General features: G+C 38.6%; 1 protein-coding gene across 1 annotated transcript in view; it reads right to left on the reverse strand.

Annotated features, from left to right (window-relative positions):
• Positions 1-20,398, reverse strand: part of SLIT3 (slit guidance ligand 3) — a 549,457-nt gene that overhangs the window by 75,034 nt on the left and 454,025 nt on the right. Inside the window, exons 24-26 of the mRNA XM_075714742.1 lie at positions 14,117-14,188; positions 9,334-9,497; positions 4,327-4,451 (exon numbers count right to left, since the gene is read on the reverse strand). Of these exons, the coding sequence (XP_075570857.1) occupies positions 4,327-4,451; positions 9,334-9,497; positions 14,117-14,188 (361 nt within the window). The remainder of the gene's footprint in view (positions 1-4,326; positions 4,452-9,333; positions 9,498-14,116; positions 14,189-20,398) is intronic.

The following is a 20,398-nucleotide window of genomic DNA, read 5'->3' on the forward strand; positions in this document are numbered from 1 at the left end:
ATGTGTGCTTGCAGCCCAGAAAGCCAACCGTATCCTGGGCTGCATCAAAAGAAGCGTGGCCAGCAGGTCGAGGGAGGGGATTCTGCGCCTCTACTCTGCTCTGGTAAGACCTCACCTGGAGTGCTGCGTCCAGCTCTGGGGCCCTCAGCACAAGAAGGGCATGGACCTGTTGGAGCAGGTCCAGAGGAGGGCCACCAAAATGATCCGAGGGCTGGAACACCTCTCCTATGAGGACAGGCTGACAGAGTTGGGATTGTTCAGCCTAGAGAAGAGAAGGCTGCGAGAAGACCTTATTGCGACCTTCCAATACTTAAAGGGGGCCTACAGGAAAGATGGGGAGAATCTTTTTAATAAGGCCTGTTGTGACAGGGCAAGGAATAACGGATTTAAACTAAAGAAGAATAGATTTAGACTAGACATTAGAAAGAAGTTTTTTACAATGAGGGTGGTGAAGCACTGGAACAGGTTGCTCAGAGAGGTGGTAGAGGCCCCATCCCTGGCAACATTCAAGGTCAGGCTGGATGGGGCTCTGAGCAACGTGATCTAGTTAAAGCTGTCCCTGCTCCCTGCAGGGGGATTGGGCTAGATGTCCTCTAAAGGTGCCTTCCAACCCAAAGCATTCTATGATTCTATGATTCTATGAACTCTTTTTGGAAGACAGAAAATGATTCTCCTTCATTTGTTGTTACCTCAGTTTTAAGTAAAAAAAGTATGAAAGACACAAAAATCAGCCAAAAAATCCAAAAGGATGCTTTCAGAATACAGCAACAGCAAAGTACACTGAGCGCTGGTTTCACTCACCTTAGTTTTTACTACAGCTATTCAAGTAAATCCTTTCTCAATGGCTTATTGATTGCAAGTTTGATTATTCTCTTGAATTCTAACACCCGTAGACTCAATTTTACAGTGTCAATGGGAATACATAAAAGCCACACACTCTGCAGGATAAATGAATTAGTACGGTACCATTATCTATTTACCAGCCACCAGCTGCACTCACACACACTTGCACTGCAGGTGGCCAGCAGCATTTACAGCAGAAGAAAGCTTCATTTCTCTACTTGTAATCATACTTCACAATCTAAACCACACATATTATTTAAATAATCTTTCAAAGAATGCTATGGAGAAGAGAAACAAAAATTGCTGGATAATTACACCTATGTCTGTGTTTAATATGAAAACACAAGCTTCATAACATGAAGAGACATTTCGGGCCAGCATTGGTGGCACCCTGGAGCTCAAGCTTGTGCAGCCTGCCAGTCACCATATGTGGCACTCTCACACCATCTCCCACTGTCTTTAGGGCTTTGTCCCCAAACAACCATGGAAAAAACACTGTTTCAACCATGGCTTATCTATAGCAAACACATTCATCACCCATTTTAAGGAGCAGCAGCAAAGGTAGCTATCAGCACATAGCCTTCCCCATTCCCAAGTGACCAATCCATATTTCTGTCATCAAACACAACTGCCTGGCCCATTGGCCTCTCAGCTCAGGTGGTCCATGAGTAATCTCACTTTTAAGTTTACTCAAACCCATCATGGGCAGCATTACACATTGCTAAAAACCCCGTAAGGTATGCATTCAATAGCAAAAACATTTTTGTGATCATGAAAAATAAGAGATTGAGACATCATCAATGTGATAGTGAACAATAAAGCTACAGGCTTTTGCAAATACAGTTAATTGGTAGAAGTTCCTGATTCCATCAGGCACCAGTTTGGCAACTAGTAACTTAGGTGGCTTTCTGCTAGTTGGCCTACTGTTTTTTTCTGAAGGCTAGCATGAGCACGGGAACCCCAGAAAGCAGTCTGTAACTGTCTGTCCCTTTCCAGGGAACATTATAAAGCCGTCAGCCTATTTGAATGAGCTTACGTTTGAAAAAAGGGTAGGTTTTTCACTTTATTGATGCACTCTTCCACACAAGATTTTTTCAAAATCTACATCAAACAAGGAAAAACAAATGCTGATAGGGCAGATTTAGGGCAATTTATCAAGGTCTGAGAAATAGCTTCCAGATGGATAGAGATGTTTGGTGCTAGCTGGTGAGAAGGAAGCAAGGTATTGTTATTGAATTAGCATGAATCTCTGGTGGAGAACTGCGTGGTAGATAGAGTGCTCCTTTCATATGGTTTGCATTTGGACCTGTCAAATTTCATTTTTATTCAAAAACCTGTGGTAAAGACATGCAGTTCTTTCTTGCTTATTAAATTTCCACCAATTCTCCCTGTACTGTTATCCAGTCAGTATTTTTAAACTCTGCTCTAAGTGCCATGCCTGGGTCTGTTTGCTCTTTGCCATAGTTGGATGACAGCTTGGTGCTTACAAGAACACAAGTGGTTCTAGGTTTTACATTCACACGCTGAATGTCACCTGAGAAAGTGAGCGAGAGAGAAGAAAAGCTGGATGCTCTATGAGATATTTAAATTGAGTCACTTCAAGAGTTTATCAAAACCTTTCTAAGTAAAACAATGCATACTGAGGTCTAATGTACACTAGAAAGTGATTGCTAATATAACTAGAGGATTATTCTTGATTATTCTTGTTAATAAATCCTCCCTTTGTAAACATGTCTTCTAGCACTATATATGCATCTATATTAGCACATTTGCTAATACAGAAATACTATAAAAATAAAAGAAAAAACTAAGGGGAAAAAAATGGTATGCTCATAACAAACACATTTCTACTTTGAACTACCTGGGTATCTGTTCCACAATACATGCTTTATAGAGTAAGACATACACAAAGATTTATGTATTTTCCTGATAGTTTTGAAAGCTTTTACCTTTCAAGTTATCCTAACAGTCACCTAGTCCCATCTGAAGAATTCAACCTAGTTTATGTTAAACATCAAGTTAAAATTACTGTTCTATTATCCTGACGAGATAAACAGCTACGGTTTCCCTCGTTACAAAGACAAATCAATCGTTACGAAGTAGTTAGTTTCAGTTGAATGGAGTTTTGACAATGTGGTCTTTTAAGATCCTAGAAAAGTTGCTCATTGATATGCCAATGGGTAGAAGGATTTTTAATGAGAGGAAATTTCCAGTGGCTTTTTCAATTATTTAGGAGAATTGCTATTACGCTTGAGTACCAAGCGTGGGGGCAGTGGGGTGAAATAGAAGACATGAGCTTTACATCTTCCCTTTTCCAGTGTTTCAGGGATCTACCACAATTACTCTGTTACCATCTGGGATATATCCTAGGCAAACAGAGAAGGGAAATGGTGATATCATCAGAACCAACCTAAATCCTACCTGAAATGTAAGATATGGATACTTGTGCTTACTTCCCACATATATGTCTGGTTTTGTCCTTCTTTATTTGCCTGATAGTGATGAGCATCTGCTCTCAACTGACCAAGACTCTGTAAGAAATATCCAATGAGGCAAATAAAATCACAGTCTACAGGATGCAAGCTACTTCTTTGGCTATAACATCTGATCCCCCCCCAGGCTGTGAACAGATCATATGCCTCATTTATTACTTATACTTAATCCTTCAGCTACTGACTACTGAGCTAGGTTTCCAGTTATATCAGCTCTGAAACAAAGTCCTGGTAGCCTTAAGCTCTCATGATGCAGTGTTAGCAACGGGGTTATACATCACTACCGAAGAAACTGCATTTCCCAATAACATGATTTTCTGATTTTCAAATGTGTTATCAAGATACTGACACTGCATGCTCACAATGCTTGGCATCTACAGGATTTCACATTTGCAGATCACTCTATGGTCATTAGTGTTCAGAAGTCAGAGACAGCTAAGCTAGTGGTTGTGTCTAATCAGTTATCACCTTTCTGCTAATCAGTCTGTGTGAGACGGATGTAAGCTAGCAAGTATCAACATTCTGTCACTGTGGAGTAAACTGGCCCTTAATTCTCATCTGAACTGCCTCCCCTTTGGCCTGGCAGCCTATGAAATAGTCATCTTTTTGCTAGCAAAAGAAATGAAAAGGAAGATAAAATCCACTTGCCATTTCATACGGATGTCTACATCACAGAATCAGAGAATGCCCAAGGTTGGAAGCAATCTCTGGAGATTGTCTAGTCCAACCACCCTGCTCAAAGTAGGGTCAGCTACAGCAAGTTGCTCAGGATGATCGGCATAGTCACGGCACAGAGAGAAATGCCTTTCCTATTGCACAGGATAAAATTTGTAGTGGGGCACAGTTGAAAGGTCACACACAATCTGCTTGAGCAAGGGATCTTTTGAGCTCAGCTGCCTGTAAAATTGACTTCTCATGGTACAACAATTAAGAAAATAGAAGGAATGGAGAACACTTTATTGCTTTTCATGTAGTTCATTTGTAGTCATACCTTGAAGCCAAAAGGGCAAGTGCATTGATAAAACTCCACTGGATCATTGTTGCATGTCCCATTGTTCTTACACGGATTGGAGAGGCAGGGGTTACACTTGGACACAACACTGATATCTACTGGCTCTGGAAAGGCAAAACACAGTGTATTAATAGAGAACTGGATTACAAAATTAATGCTTCCCGTACTCACACATACGTTTTTTCCTAATGCAGTATTCACCCTGCCTTGGCACAAACGCACATGCTGTGGGTGCAACTTTACACAACAGTGTGGGATTCCCAGGGATTAGAGAGATTTTAAGTACTTAAATCAAGTGCTAGGCAAGACTCAATGATGCTTATATTCTCCTGGACATGCAACCATCAGCTCTGAAAAAACACATTGGGAATCTCCAGAGAGTGGGCTTTTATATATATATATATATATATGGCTTTCAGCAATTTTTCCTTCTCTCAGTGCTGGAAATTCTGCAACAGTAACCCCTAGGGAACTATAACATGACATTTCTATGGCTGGTAACAAGAATGAAAGTACAGATGCAACAGCAGAAATGAAAAACATGCATAAGAAAGATTTAGTTAGAGGCTTATGGGAATATTTAGGTGCAAAGTGTTCTACCATCCTTAATTTTAACAGAGTTCAAAACTTGTTTTCTTCCTGTTCTGCCCAGAAGAATGATTATCAACATTGAGCTATCTCGGTAAAATACAACAAAGACAAATTTGCAAAGATGTAAAGGTATGCAGGTAAATATACATGGCCATATTTAAACCATTTAATAAACCACATTGTTGAACAAAACTCTTCCAGAGAAGTAGTGAAGTCTGTGGGTGGGCAGGAAAATTAACACAGACCAAATCAATACTAAGTACATTTGGGGTACCAAATCAATCAGTATTTTATTATTGAGATTTTACAGAAAGCTGATGAGATAGTTATATTTACAGTTAAAGAAATGGTGATTTTGAAGTGGCTAAATTTTGAAGACTAATGAGTTAATGGCTTTTACATGTAAAAAATAAAACCTAACACTTTAAAAGGGCTTAAATTATATCGGGCAGCAAAGACCCTAAAATAATTTTATTTCATTTTTAATGAAATACATTTTAAAATAACTTAAAATTGATCCTGTGCTAATCAGAAGTGGGCACAGAGCTTCTGTTACTGCATGATAAATGATAAGGAGCAGTAAATTGTGAAAGATCCTGAAAGTGAAGAAAAGCAGCTTATACTTAATGTTAGAGAGAAGGTGGAGCTGTAGAAGGTTACCAAAATTAGGGATGAAAAAACCCCTACCAGTTAAGGATTTGCTTTGGACCATCCTGTATGAGAGATAAACCTTCCTTATTAACTTTGAATACTTGCACAGCACCAACAGGGGATAAGAACATGACAGAAATGGGTACCAAGGAGACTCAGCTGAAAATCACCTGTAATCTAAAGGCTATATCCTATGCTGATGGTGGTGGTGTCAGGGCCACTGACTGCAGAGTGCAATATGCAATGGTCTGTTAACAGGGCACAGCTGACTGCAAAGTGCAACATGCAACAATGAGGAAAAAACACACAAGAAGTAACAAATCCAAAAATTAAATCAAAGACTGTTATCATCTTCTTCTATCTTTGTGTTTATTTCTAACTAAATGCCATACATGTTTTTAACTTGGAGTTAGGACAGCAAGAAGAAATAACGTCTGAATTGCTAGCACTGACAGGGTGGAATGTGAGATATCTGAACTACTTTTGTCTTCAAGGTAGAATATATGAAGAATACAGGAAGGTAGCTCCTGGAAGAGCTCATGAGACAGGCAGCAGTGCTGATCTTCTAGATTTAGAGGTCACTAAGCCAGAATTTGTTCTATTATTTATTTATTTCATAATAAACACGTGTACATTTTCCATTTATTCCTATGGCATAGATCAAAGCTAATCAATGTAGGAGCTAATAAGAACAGTGTTAGTTCCTAGCAGTTAAATAGTTCATTAGTTTGCCCTTGTGGATTTGATTTATAAATCCACATAGCAAAATGCCCTCAGCCTAGCACATTCCTTTCCTCTACTGCATAACTAGGAGGGCAATTTAATAAAAAACAGAGCTGAGTTTGCATGACTTGCACATTACATACTTTTATTTTCTTGGCTCTGCTGAGACATAACCTTCTGCTCAGTCACAGGCTAAAAACATAATTTTAACAAGAATAAGTTGAACTCTACTTTTTTTTAATGTAAAAGTTACTGGAGTTCACAGAGGACATCTATGCGCTACCTTTATACAAGCATCTCAAGGTACCAAGCTCAGCATGGGCTTGACTTCTGCAGCAATGACCCAGACTTTTAGGGGGGTGGGAGGTTCAGCCCACCCTGAGCTCTGTGCTAGCAGTACTTGAGCTAGGACTGAATCTACACAGGCAGAAGTACAGATGCTTGGGCATTCTATGTCACCCCACAGACAGTCTCACTCTTCTACTGACAGGCACATGTCACAGCTACAGCTCAGTGATGAGAGGGTGATGCAGCTGCAGGACAAACGGAGGCTGCACCGTACCCTGTCACAGGCCACGCACATGGCTCCAGCCCGAGGGTAAACCTGCACTTGACATTGTAATAAATCCTGTTGCTTTTATGGTAAAGAGCATCACCGATGTCCAGACAGAATAGCACGGGGCATTGGATCTTAAAGATGCACATGGGAAATGGGTTCAGTTAGACTATCAAATCATGCATTGTTTTTCAACATAGATGTATTGTGATGAGAAATGGTGAATTTTGCTAGGGCCTGGTGCTTTTTGGAGTACACTGCCCCTTGTCCAGACCATCAACAGTTTCTGCTTGTCCAAAGACCACGTCTAAATCAACACTTTTTTGTCCTTTTCTATTCAGATAAAGTGAGCCATGGGGAGACAGTTAGGATAGTAGAAAGCCCACCAGTTTTTTAGTGGACCGAACTAGTATTTACATAAAAAACATACAGCTGTTTTTAGTAGTGTGGATCACAGGTTTACTTATCTCTTGCCTAAGAGTTGCTTGCTTAGTTTTGAGAGAAAGTGAGCATAACTTGATATATCACAGTTTCAGAATGAAAAAGTCATCTAGCTTCTCTTTCTGGATTAGTTTTCAGACCCTGTTTAATATGAACATGAGCCAGCAGTGTGCCCAGGTGGCCAAGAAGGCCAACAGCATCCTGGCTTGTATCAGGAAGAGTGTAGCCAGCAGGAGCAGGGAGGTGATTGTCCCCCTGTACTCGGCGCTGGTGAGGCCGCACCTGGAATACTGTGTCCAGTTTTGGGCCCCTCACTACAAGAAAGACATTGAGGTGCTGGAGCGTGTCCAGAGAAGGGCAACAAGGCTGGTGAAGGGTCTGGAGCACAGGCCTTATGAGGAGCGGCTGAGGGAACTGGGGTTGTTTAGCCTGGAGAAGAGGAGGCTGAGGGGAGACCTTATCGCTCTCTACAGCTACCTGAAAGGAGGTTGTAGTGAGGTGGGTGTTGGTCTCTTCTCCCGGGTAGTTAGCAATAGGACGAGAGGAAATAGGCTCAAGCTGCACCAGGAGAGGTTTAGATTGGATATTAGGAAAAATTTCATTACGGAAAGGGTAGTCAAACATTGGAACAGGCTGCCCAGAGAGGTGGTGGAGTCACCATCCCTGGAAGCGTTCAAAAAATGGGTAGATGTGGCACTTTGGGACATGGTTTAGTCTAGTCTGCCCTTGATTGGTTTAGTGTGGACTTGGTAGTGTAGGTTAATGGTTGGACTAGATGATCTTAAAGGTCTTTTCCAACCTAAACGATTCTATGATTCTATATGTAAATACAATCATTTTCTTTGTTTCACTTTGAGTGAACAACTGCATTATTTGGTATTTTTAGTATTTAGGGTAAATTTGTACTTCACATTTGAGAGGCTATTATAAAGTCTGATAATTATAGTCAGAGTTCTGGTAGTTTTGAGACTCACATTTCAAAGTAATTAAATTATAAGGTTACAGTTATTAAAAATATATTTGAAAGGACACAAAATTCTTCTCAGGCTTGACAACTTTAGTTCTAAACCCACCTCAACACCATCATTTGTTTGTTCAGCAGTTTAATCCCAGCCTCTATAAAATCACACTGCCAAGCAGTACTGCAAATGTGCATGGCACTCTGAGAGACCTAGAAACAGGCTTTATCCCCTCATTTCCATTTATAAGAGAGGCTACTGACCCATCTTTTCCACTATAAATATAGCTCCACCTTCTAACCTAAGAGAACCTCCAAAACTTTTTTACATCAAGAACATACAGGTATATCCTAATCTACATTTAATAATAAGCTACTTACTTTATCCACAAAAAGGTGTGCTCATTATTATTTGTCTAACTGCTCTCTAATGCAGCATACTCCTATCATTGACTACCCCTAATTGTTAATAGCCGCGCCTCAACTCTCTCCTGAACAAATATACACTGTATTCAGACATGAAACATTTTCCATAATCTACAGTTTCTGATACAGAGCTGATGAGGACAGTTTGCAGATCTTCAAATGAAAATGTACTTTTGGTAAATATTTGCTTTCCAGAAGAATTCTCAGTTTCTCAATTTTCAAGTAAATGTACATAATAACTAGTGCTCTGTATTTTTAAAATAACCCCTATTATACCATAGTTTTCTGGGGTAGGTAGAAGGCCAAAAGTAATTTATTTGCTCAAATAAGTTCTAACAACATCCTATATGCTAACTTGCCATTATATAATCTGGTGTGAACAGCAGGAATAACTAACTCTTCTGAGGTTTGCCGTTTTTCCTTTCAGGGGTGTGGTTAACTGCACTTTGTGAAAGAACCCTTGAAAATGCAACTTGAATGTAATGTGATGGTTCAGAAAATGCAAACCAAACCCAACCACCCCACCCCACCCCCCCAAACTCACTTGAAAACCAGACAGCTTCCAAGAGTATAAAAATAAAGCACTGTATGCAAGGAAGAGCAACAGGACAGCACAGAGAACCTCCCAGCTTGCTCCTACCTTTGCACTGGAAGTGGTGGGTCGGTGTTGTGAGCAGCAGCCTGTCCACCATGGCGTCAGGCCCACTGCAGCGGGCTATCCCTGGCTCTTTGTACCCTGCCTTCACCCACTCGGAAAGCCAGCGGAGGTTGCAATCGCAGTGCAAAGGGTTGGTACCTAGAGCCCTAGTGATGTAAAGCAATTAACAGCAGTTATTTTGGCTTGCAAGCAAAGATAACATCCCTGATCTCATTGAGGCACATTTTATTCTGCACTTTTACAGGAATGCTTTACTTCAAAATGTGCGAAAGATCTTCTGAGTATTCAGGAAGTCTTTTAGATTTATCTCCTCCAGTATTCTCACTCTTTTCATTTCTTCCCATCATTAGTTAGGGAGGTTGTATAAATACCTGACAACAAATCACTTTTGCAAACAATAAATCACTTTTTCAAAAATTGTCCTTGAGCAATGTCGCCAGACATATTGCTTTCATCAAATTCATCATGTTGGTTTCTTTTATTTAAGTCTTTGGCCTTCATGAGCATATTCTAACAGTGAATTGTGTAATTTAGTTTGGATCTGATGACTTATGTTAACATCTCCTCACTAGATGAAACATACACACAGAGGATATCCCTGTTTTCAAAACCGCAACCTGGTGTCTGTTAAGTTTGTTTATGGCTTTGAAAACACATTTGCTGGTTAACCCGTCACGTGGGTTAGGTCGTATGGTTGAAGTAGCTGCATTCACATAGTGCAATTATGATTCATAGAACTTTTTCATCATTCATGGAGGTCTATTCAAAAGAAAACAAACCTTTTTACCTTAAATTTAGGTGCTGCCTTGACTCATTTATACTATTTTTTCTCTTAAAGAAAGTGTCTTTTCAGGCAATCAGTCAGTTACAAAGTCCAGACTTCAGAAAAGTCAGCTTAAAAACAATTATTTTTTGAAAGGGTGAAGAAATGCATGTTGGAAGTCTGAATTTACTTTGTGGAAAGTAAATGTAAGGCTTTAGCTGTATAACACCTGAATTGCCATGGGAAGAAAATTAAGTAATTAAAGATTAACACAGGGAAGAGATACTAAAGAAACCAATAATTCAAATTGGGTTTTAGACTTTACTATTTCTTCATATGTTATAAACTGTTTTTAAGATGGTATTTTAAACTCAAGCTTCTTTCAAATAAAAACATATCAGACAGGATATTAAGATAGAAACCTCAGTAAATTTGTTGATACATTTCTATTGGAGTGACTAATGAACCCACTGTGCCCTAGACAGATTCATAATGAGAGTTCATAGGTTCAAACCCTGTCTAGGGCTCATTCATCAAAATTAAATGTGTACTGCAGCACAGTATTAAAAAATATCCATCCATTCCTTCTGTAAATTCATTGCTTACAATGGAAAAAAAAACTACTGGGTTGACTTTTTGACCCTGTAACTGTGATCAACTGGCTCACTTGTCCAAGGTCAAACAAAATGCAGCAGTGAAAGTTGGACCAAGAAATTAACTTTAGTGCTGAGCAACTGCTCAAAATGGGAGTGGGAGGATAACGGAAAGCTAGTTAGTGCATTAATTAATGTTTATAAACTACATTAGAAATAAAGTTGCTCTATAGACACTAGAAATGATTACCAATAACATTATTGTACAACTGCAGAAATTATCACATGTATCTTTCCATTCTTTTGTTTGTGGTTTTGGGTTTTTTTTTCCTTCATTTCTAGGAACTATAGTGAATTCTTGTATTTTCATTAATGAGTTCTAACATGTTCTCTCTATTTCTTTGCCCATGACAGCAAAATGTTTCCAGAAAGTAAAAATATCTTGTGCTGTAATGAAATACCACCACCCGCATTTTCAAAATGTGCAGATATTTCTGCTCAGACACTTTTTTTTTTTTTGAGCCAACTTAGAATAAAGTCAATTAAAATAACTCTAGCCATGATAACGTGGAAAAACAGAGGAGGGGACAGCTTATTTTTGTAGGTAACTAACATAAATTCTAGTAAAGATGAGATGATTCAACAGGATTAGGAATCTGAGCTGTTTATCGAAAATACGTCTGACATAAATACCTGTTGTACACAGCACCCATCACCAAGGGTTTCTTTGTGGAACCCCTGGAGTGCTGAGAGGTCAGTTTATGCATGGGCAGTATTTAGGAAACTGAATCGGTTACAGAGTTGTGTGTATCAGCGAATGGTGAGGACAGCAAATACAGGAGCTGACCTAACTGTGAAAGTCTCAGTTCTACACCAACAGATTTTGGGTTCTTTTTAAGTATTAGTATATGTGATCCTTTGGTAGTGCTATAATATTTTTTCATTGCCCTGGATTAAACAAGTTAGTAGAGTCATGGCTTAAAAAGACAATTATATGATTCAAGTAAATAAAGTCATAGATAGTAAGCAAAACCAGTGTGTGAATACCTTATACAAACCTTCCTCTGTCTTTAGTGAGGTATATCAGCTACACAGTTTATTATAATAGTTACATTACAACAATATGATGTTTACAATGTAAAGGAAATTTGGTGAACATTTTCTTGTAGGCTTTGAACAGGTATGGAAAAAGTGATTGAAGTATCTAGATCTCAGTTTTGTTCTTCCAATTACAAACCAATTTAAAGCTACTACAAAAGACTCTGACTAAAATCAATAGTTTTGTCTATGCTACACATTTCTTGGCAATTCTAAAGGTTAATTTGATACCCTCCCTCCCCCCTGCCCCAAACTGTACTACGCAGAAGGCCCAGGCTGATCATCCCGCTCAACACCTTGGCGGTCAGCTTTCTCCAGCCATAATACCTATCCTACTCTTAGCCACACAGCTTGTAAATTTAACATAAAATTTTGTTCTCCTATGCATTATGAGTTTGATGAGTAGCAACCCCTTGTATCATTTTCAAAATTATTCCAAGTGCATGCTTTCTCCTTGAAGATCTATATGTCAGGGAGAGCTCAAAATGAATTTATTTTCAATTATGTATGACTTCGTTTGAATAAGCACAGCTTTTTCTGGCATGTGAAGAGCAAAATCATTGTGGTTGCTAAAAGTTTCAGAATTCTCTTTAAGAAACTGGCGAGCACAATTGCACTGTAAAATTCAATTGTTCAACTGTGCAAATTACACCCCAGACAGGTCTTATTTATTTTATGGATCCTATTTATTACTGTTCATTTGAGCTTTGTGTATTTTACATTTCTGGCAGCACATACATCTAAACAGATAGACTGCAGTGATTGTATGGGGCCAAAGGGGGTTTTATCACTCCCAAAGGTGAATGGTTTACCCAGGAAAATTGGATCTGCACTTCATTTAAAGTAAACCCTGAGGAAAATCCAAACAAATTAGGCATGATCTGTTTATCTCTTGACTTCTAAAAATACCCTCAGAAGCCAGATTCCCAGTATGGAAGGTGTCACTGCACTTCCAAAAGGAGACACAGGGCTTCAGCTCAGTCAGACTTTCACTCTAAAACAACGTATAAAATGACTTGACTATACTGGGAACAGGATGAAGAAATACATTTTGTGCAAAACGGGTATTTTCTCTGACTTAGACACCAAGGTCTAAGCTTGAAATAGAGGAGGTTATTTCTCAGCTGAAGTTGAAATTCCTTAAGTTGCTCACAGAGGATTTCTGTCCCTACTAATCTGAGATATCTTTAGTTTTTATTGTCTGGGGAGAAACTGAGACAGAAAGGTGTTACACAGAAATAAACAGTCCGAGGACACGTTTGCTATCCAGAAAATATGTAAATATGAACTGAACCTTGTGTTCAGGTGACTGCTCTGGAGGGCATGTTTAAGGTTTGGGGGGCGGGGGGGAGAGAGAGATAAAACCTATGTTAAATGCACACATATCCCTTTGTACGTCTCAATGTGTATACATCAACATCAGCTCGTGTGCATGAGGGCAGCATCAGAGCAGAAAATACCCGTATCAACTTGTGAAACTAGTCACTTCACAAAATGACCAAGACATACCCAACCCTCTGATTACTTGAGGACAGTAATCAAGAAGCGTGCTACACAAAATTACTTTTCCTTTACACCTATTGCCTAACAATGTGCAGTATCACACATTATCTCAATGAAAAAACATTTTCTGTTCACTCTTTTGGCATCAACTGTTACACTACAGGTTTATTCTGATAACAACTGCAGCTATTTGTCTTTACAGTTCTTCCATCGACTGAACCACATTTAAAAATATCCTGGACCTCCACCAATACAATAGTGATTTCCTGAAATATCTGAAGCTTCTAATAATTTTTGCAAATTATGGAATGAGGTATTAATGCTGTGAAATGGCCAATTTCCATATGATTAAATCTGTATGTCTGAAGTAGTGATTCATCAACAAGTTCATATACTGACAACATTTCAGTATGCAAAACATATGACACTTATTAAGCACAGAATTCACATTTGCTTAATATTTGCTCTTTGTGGGAGGTTTCCTGTCTCACTCTCAGACCATAACACACTCTGCATTTCACATAGACAATGCTGAAAGAAAGCCTTAAACACAAAGTCCACAGAGGAGGAAACTGTTACATTTGCTCATTTGGTTTTCCTTAAGAAAATATTTTGGTAACTAATAACAACAGGTTCTAAAATTTTTTTATTTCCTTTGAAGACATGCGCTATGAACATCTAGAGCAGAATATGGAAAGTGAGCAGGAAAAACAGAAAAGCTATAAAATCTTAAATTTGTAATAATATGTACTGTTTTATAAATCTGAAACTGTCAATCAAACAGATGAACCCAGACAGAAGTACTTACAGATGGGACAGTGATACCAGGTCATTGAAAGAACCTTCGGGAACACTGGAAATATCATTTCCATGGAGTGTCCTAGAAGAAGGGAGAAGCAGGAAGGTATCAAACCACAGTATTTTATCTGCTCCCCACAAAAAAAGGAATTGGTGCTTAAGAAGGATATTTAATTTTGTTTCTTTGAGAGTTTCTATGAGCTTCACAACTCATGAGCTTCCATGCTTTATTACTTCTACTTCTAGATGTTGACATTTAAAATAATGATACAATCGGAATTGTTGGTGACTAATGTTTTAAATTAAAAAGGTGAACATACTATTTATGCTATTAAAAGTATATTGATGACAAGCAGACCCTCACATGCAGACCTGTATGCTTTTATAGAATCCCATTAGCCGGAAACACAGAAAAACCAGAAGAGGGAAAATAGGAACTGTGAAAGTTAAATTAAATATTGACTTCAGAGAGATCCTAGGAGAGAGCAAGGGTCCATGAGGGCAAATATATCTGCACTTTCACATTCTAATTTCCCATTCTTACAGTAGGAAATACCCCTTTGTGTGGTATTTTAAAAATCTGTTTGACAAATACATTTATGCTTCCAGGGAAAATGCTTGAAATTAGTTGTCTTAGGGCATTATTCACCCTGAGCATAGAAACTAACATTTTTCTAGCAGCGTTTTCAGGATCCTTGCAAAAGGGTTCTCCACTGTTTACAGGACAATTTAAGCAGCCACTTGATCTCTTTTCTAAGAAATACATATATGCATGTGTTTCATAGGCAAGCATAAATGGGAAGATTTTTCTTGCAGATTTTAGAGTACAATACTTGTATTCAAAGTGGCAGACACAAGAGCAAAAATCATTATTCATGATTACTTGTGGTTTTCATTGCAATTGCAGCTGAAGACCCTGCTATAAAGCAGGACACCACCACTAGAGGTTGTGACAGACAAATAGAGAGGAAGAGCACTTCTTGCAGCACCAAGGCTACGATCAGACAGGAAAACATGCATCAATAAATGAGTGTGCGGGAGAGCATAGGATGCCTGGGGTGACGACTGCGTAAAAACTATCCAGAAAATGCACCAGAGAAGATACACAATCATGTAATTGTAATATTCAGGTGCTGCATCCTCTGCCTTACTAGATAATTACCTGGCAAAAAATAGTATAGAGAAAAATATTTGCAGTTTATTCTAACTTTTCTAGCTTGCATGTTGCTGAATACCAGCTTACTACTTCACATAGTAACAGACAGAAAGAACTCATAAGGAGTCAATAGGAGCCAACTCCACTGGATCTCACTAGCCGTTTCTTAAACAAAAGTTGGCAGAAAACTTGCAAAGAAGGAGGACATCAATATTATAACCTTATATTTTCTTTTGCACTTCTCCCTTGAGCTGGTTCAGTTATAGCAAACTGCTCTATTGTTTATGTCCTCTTTCCCAGGTCCAGGAATTACTGTCAGTGCTCCAGACATGGCAGAGGAGGGTGGAAAACAGAAACCTGCTGTGTGTCAGTTTTGTAGCAGCTCTTTTCTTCGAGTCATTTATTTTCTAATTTACCTGGTGATTTGCGGAATACAGCAATCACATCTTCTTTTTTATTTTTGTGACTGTACTGATGCTTGAAATGGTGCACACCGAGTTTGTTTAAATCAAACCAAACATCTATGCCCATGGAAATACACAATAGCCCCAGATGTAAATAAAAGCATCTCTTTTTGCATCCTTTCTTCCCTTTCTCCACCCTAACACCACTATAAGCCTCACCAGGACCTACATGATGCCTTATAACTCTTATGAATTCTACCTTTACACACTGTCTTACACCAGCATACACACGGCAAGGAAAACCAAACTTGCCAGGGGAAGATACACCTTGTCCTGCTTCCCGTGAGCCTGGGCACTGCCGTGAGGCTATGAACTATGTGAGCCCAAGCAATGTTACCACAATCACGTTTCACAGCTGCGCACTGCAGCTGGAGTTTCTATTTTATTGTACTGCAGTTTTTCTACAGAGCATGAAACCACAAAAACTACAGCAGAGTTATCCTGCTGGCACCTCTCTCCAGTTCTCAACACCGTATACCAAAAACTTCCCCTTCCAACATCCCAATTCTGACATTTTCTTTTAAACACACCTAGGTTTCAGCTATTAATAATAATACTTGGCATATATAAGGATGGATCTCCAAGCAATTAATCCAAACAGGAACAGGAAGGATATGAGCTCTCACACAGTAACTCCACATAAAGCACGCTTACCAATTCTATACAGAATGACCAACTGACTGAGACATACCCCACAGCTATTAAATAAGGAGTATTTTTGTTGGTATGAGGATGCAAGATCAGGTCTAGTCAACAACTTGTCATCAAAACGTTCCCTCCTTCAATGACATGAGCATATTTACATAAGCAGAAACTCATAATAAGCTTATATTTTGATTTTTTAAACTACTAAAAGATGTGCAAGATGATTTTCTCTGAACAGACAGCAGAACTTGTATTTATCTTCATGTCATATGAGTTGTGTTTGTTCTGTGAAGGGGTGCATTTTCTTTCCTAGATGTCTTGGAAACTTCTTCCAAGAGAAGCCGAAGCATGACAAAGCTGTTTATCTGTAAGAAGGTAAACTGATCAAAGATATAAAACCATTTAGAATGAATGGCTTGACTACATATCTCAAACATTGAGGTATGTTTCATGGATGCAAATGCCTGCAATTTAATGAAAAAATCACGCCAGCAACATCATCACCCACACAGCTAAAATGAAATGATAAATGATAAAAAACATAAACCTCACAATAATAAATAGTGGCAAGAGAATTCAACAGTCCAATAAAATCTTTTTCCCCTTGGATTAACAACAGGAACATATTTTTATACCAAAAATCCTTATAAGCAAATGGTCAAATAAAATCTTAAACATTTGGACAGTTAAAGCACACACATTGATGTCTGTGTTCTCCCTCAAAAGCACAACTTCTAGACATCCTCTTGTCTAAATATTGGTAAACAGCAGGGGTATGAATTTAAGGTGATGGGGATCTCCTCTCAGAGCACAGAGTAATAAAATACTTGAATTCTTGAAATAAAAACTTCTACATGTAATCTCACTAACTTATTACTTTGTCTTCAGGTAAGAAAATGAACTACATTCCCTTTTGGGTTGGTTTATTTAGGTTTTTTTTTTTTTTTTTTTACTAACTGTTCTCAAGTCCTGCCTCCTAGGCCATTGTCTCATAATATTAGGTTACTATAGACACAAAGGGAATGCTTTTCAGTAAACAATGAACTACCCTATAAAGACAGAAATGTGGCTAAAAGCTTGGCTGAGCTTACAGAGCCACATCCCATCAAGGGCAAACATGTGCAATGAACGCCAAAGGATGCCAAACCCTGCAGGAACCAACACAACTCAGAAGTCAGAGGAAGTGGGAAGCCACAGTGTCACTGCTTAATGCTCATGACAACAGCGCCTTTTATGGATTTACTGGATAAGTACAAGTAGTCATTCTGCGATGCAAAAAAAAAAAACCAAACCCAACCCCGAAAGCCAAATAATATTTCTGTTAGGTCAATTCAGTGCAGCATCCAACAATGAAAATATGTTGCAAAAATTGGTTCCAAGGTTCTGCCTGAAGAGGATTTGTAGTAGCTTTATCATTACACGTATTACTGTGTTTATGTGAGCTTTGAACTGCAGTAAATATCCATCAGTTTTCAGTAAAACTGGAATATCTAATGTTAATAGAATATTCTGTAGCGTGTTTTGTATTTTTTTCATAAATATAACATGAAAAATTGTTTAGTGATCTAAGAAAATATTTTTATTTCTGGACTTTGCCTCTTAATTAAATCAGGACAAAATGTCAGAAGTTACAACATTGTCACACACGAAAAATAATCTGTAAAATAATCAGGTCAACCAGAGAGTTCTAATATTTATAATTACTTTGTCTCAATCTCAGCTTTTTAAATCTGTTTACATTTAGCTTCTAAAAAGACTAGCTTTGGACAAAAAAACCCAAAACAAAATGAAAAAATAAACCCACAATTTTTCACTGAAATAGTTTTGGTGCAAAAACCTACTGATACCAACTTTTGCTTATTAAAAAAAATTCTTAAGACTCTCTGTTGAAATTGCTCCCCAGCACACTTTGGCTGCCATTATGAATAAACCATGTGAAGACGGAAGATTAAAGGCCTGATTGTGTAAACACCGATTTTCAGCTTCAGACTGTTATTCAGGCTTAAACATAAACATGCTGACTCTGCAGTTTTCTCAGTTGGGGTTGTACTGAAAAGTGTAAGAGAGAGAGGACAGAACCAGATATCCGTTGAAGATCAACTTCATCATACATCTATGATTATTCTGATTTTCAAATACATATTTACTTTATTTACTCTAGAGAGGCAAGAAGTAGAGAAAACATAAGGAATTTGGAAGACACAGAAACCTGTATGAGAAGGGTCTGCTACCTTCAAAGGCAGGCACAGCCAAAGGTAATGAAATCTTTATATTCTTTTTATTAAAAACAAAATGTGGAAATGGTTTTGCTGATGTTTTCTCTTTTAAATTCCCCTGAGAATATGGATAATAAATAACTGACAATAACAGATTGCACACTGTCACTTGGAAACCATTTTCTCTCTGGAGAATTGATTTTTAATAACAACATAGATGACATGTGGCAAAAGTTGTAGCTGATACCACGGTTTTGTGGGCCATAATAAATCAAATCAATCTGGAGGCTTCCTAATGCATGGAGCAGAGGCTGAGATTCCCATTTAGGCTTCATTACACTCAGGCAGCCCTGTGCAAGACAGGGAGGGCTTTTCCCTTGAAGGAGGAAGTTATTTTTTCAATTTGATTAGCAGATCATTTAAAAAAGCCAAAAGATAACAGTTGTTATTAAAATATTGCCCTTTGTTTCTGTCCATACATGGCCTGCAAGAACAGAAGTGAAAAGACAAATTGCAGCTATTGGGAAGAGTGAGGCATGGTATATCTACACTGTAATTCAGGGTAGAGAGTCCCAAACTAGCTTTAATCAAGCTAGCTTGCATATCGGAAGCAGGCCAGAAGACAGCTCCATATGGAATAATTTATTTGGCCATGAAACAGAATATATTAATCTGTGGCTGAATTTCAGGACTCGTGTAACAGCTCAAATGTGACCATCCTAGTGCGCTTAGAAATCAGAGTCCCCAGCCAAACTTAAAAACAACAAATCCAAATCACGTATCTTTCTTGCTTTTAATAATGAAAATTGGGAATCTAAAGCTGTCTTCTAAGTTAGGAGGTTGAAACCTAGGTATCTATTTTACCACTCAAACCACAGTGAAACAGCTTGGCCAAACAGCATTGCCTTATTGCTTCCACAATTGCAGTGCTGCCCATGTCGACACCTTTGCTCTTTAAATTCACAGAAACTTCTGCATGTGAATGACATCTAACTTAAAAAAAAAAAAAAAAGAAAATACTAAACTGAAATTTCAAAGCACTCAGGACATATTCTTCAACTCCTCTGTCCTGACCTTTTAGTGTTCAGAGCTTTTTCTCCTTCAGCACACTGAATAATCGCATCACAGATGAGCCATTTAATTTATTTGCTTTCAGTTTACTGTGCAGGTAATGATGACTTGCTTGTGTTGCTGGGCAGTGGGGAGGAAGGTGGCTTCTCCACCTCGTCCTGACAGCTGCACATGGGGTCACATGTCCACAAAAACAACTGAGCAAATCCAACTCAGGGTTTGTTTCTGATGGGGCAGATAGGGAGTGAGAGACAATAAATGTGAGACTGAAGCAGGAGTCAGTCTAGCAGATGCCTGAGAAAAGCTGGGGTGGGCTGCTTGCTGCAAGGAACAGACCCACAGCCCACACAGCAAGATGATATGAAGATGATGACTTTCAGAAGAGATTGTAAGCAAATTGTTCAATTCAGAAAGCTGCTGAAAGCAGCTACACTGGAAAGAAAGAGTGCAAAAAAGTATCTCCAAAAAGGAAACCACACGTGGACATCTCCAAGTGTGCCGCCAGTCAACACAAGGTGAAATTTCATTCACAACTTCAAGGCATTTGAGACAGGCATCTCAGCATTACTGGCACCCAGCCACTGACTTGTCTTACCCATTGTTTTAGGGTGGGGACTTCTAACTTACTTCCTTTCAGATTGCATTCTTTTATGTAAAAACTTGCCTGCAGAAATCTAAATTAATAGCAAATAGCCTAAAAATGCGTAAGTTTTCAGTAAAGACACTCTTGCTGAAGCATC

Source organism: Pelecanus crispus, chromosome 8, assembly GCF_030463565.1.
Source record: "Pelecanus crispus isolate bPelCri1 chromosome 8, bPelCri1.pri, whole genome shotgun sequence".
NCBI classification, from domain to species: Eukaryota; Metazoa; Chordata; class Aves; order Pelecaniformes; family Pelecanidae; genus Pelecanus; species Pelecanus crispus.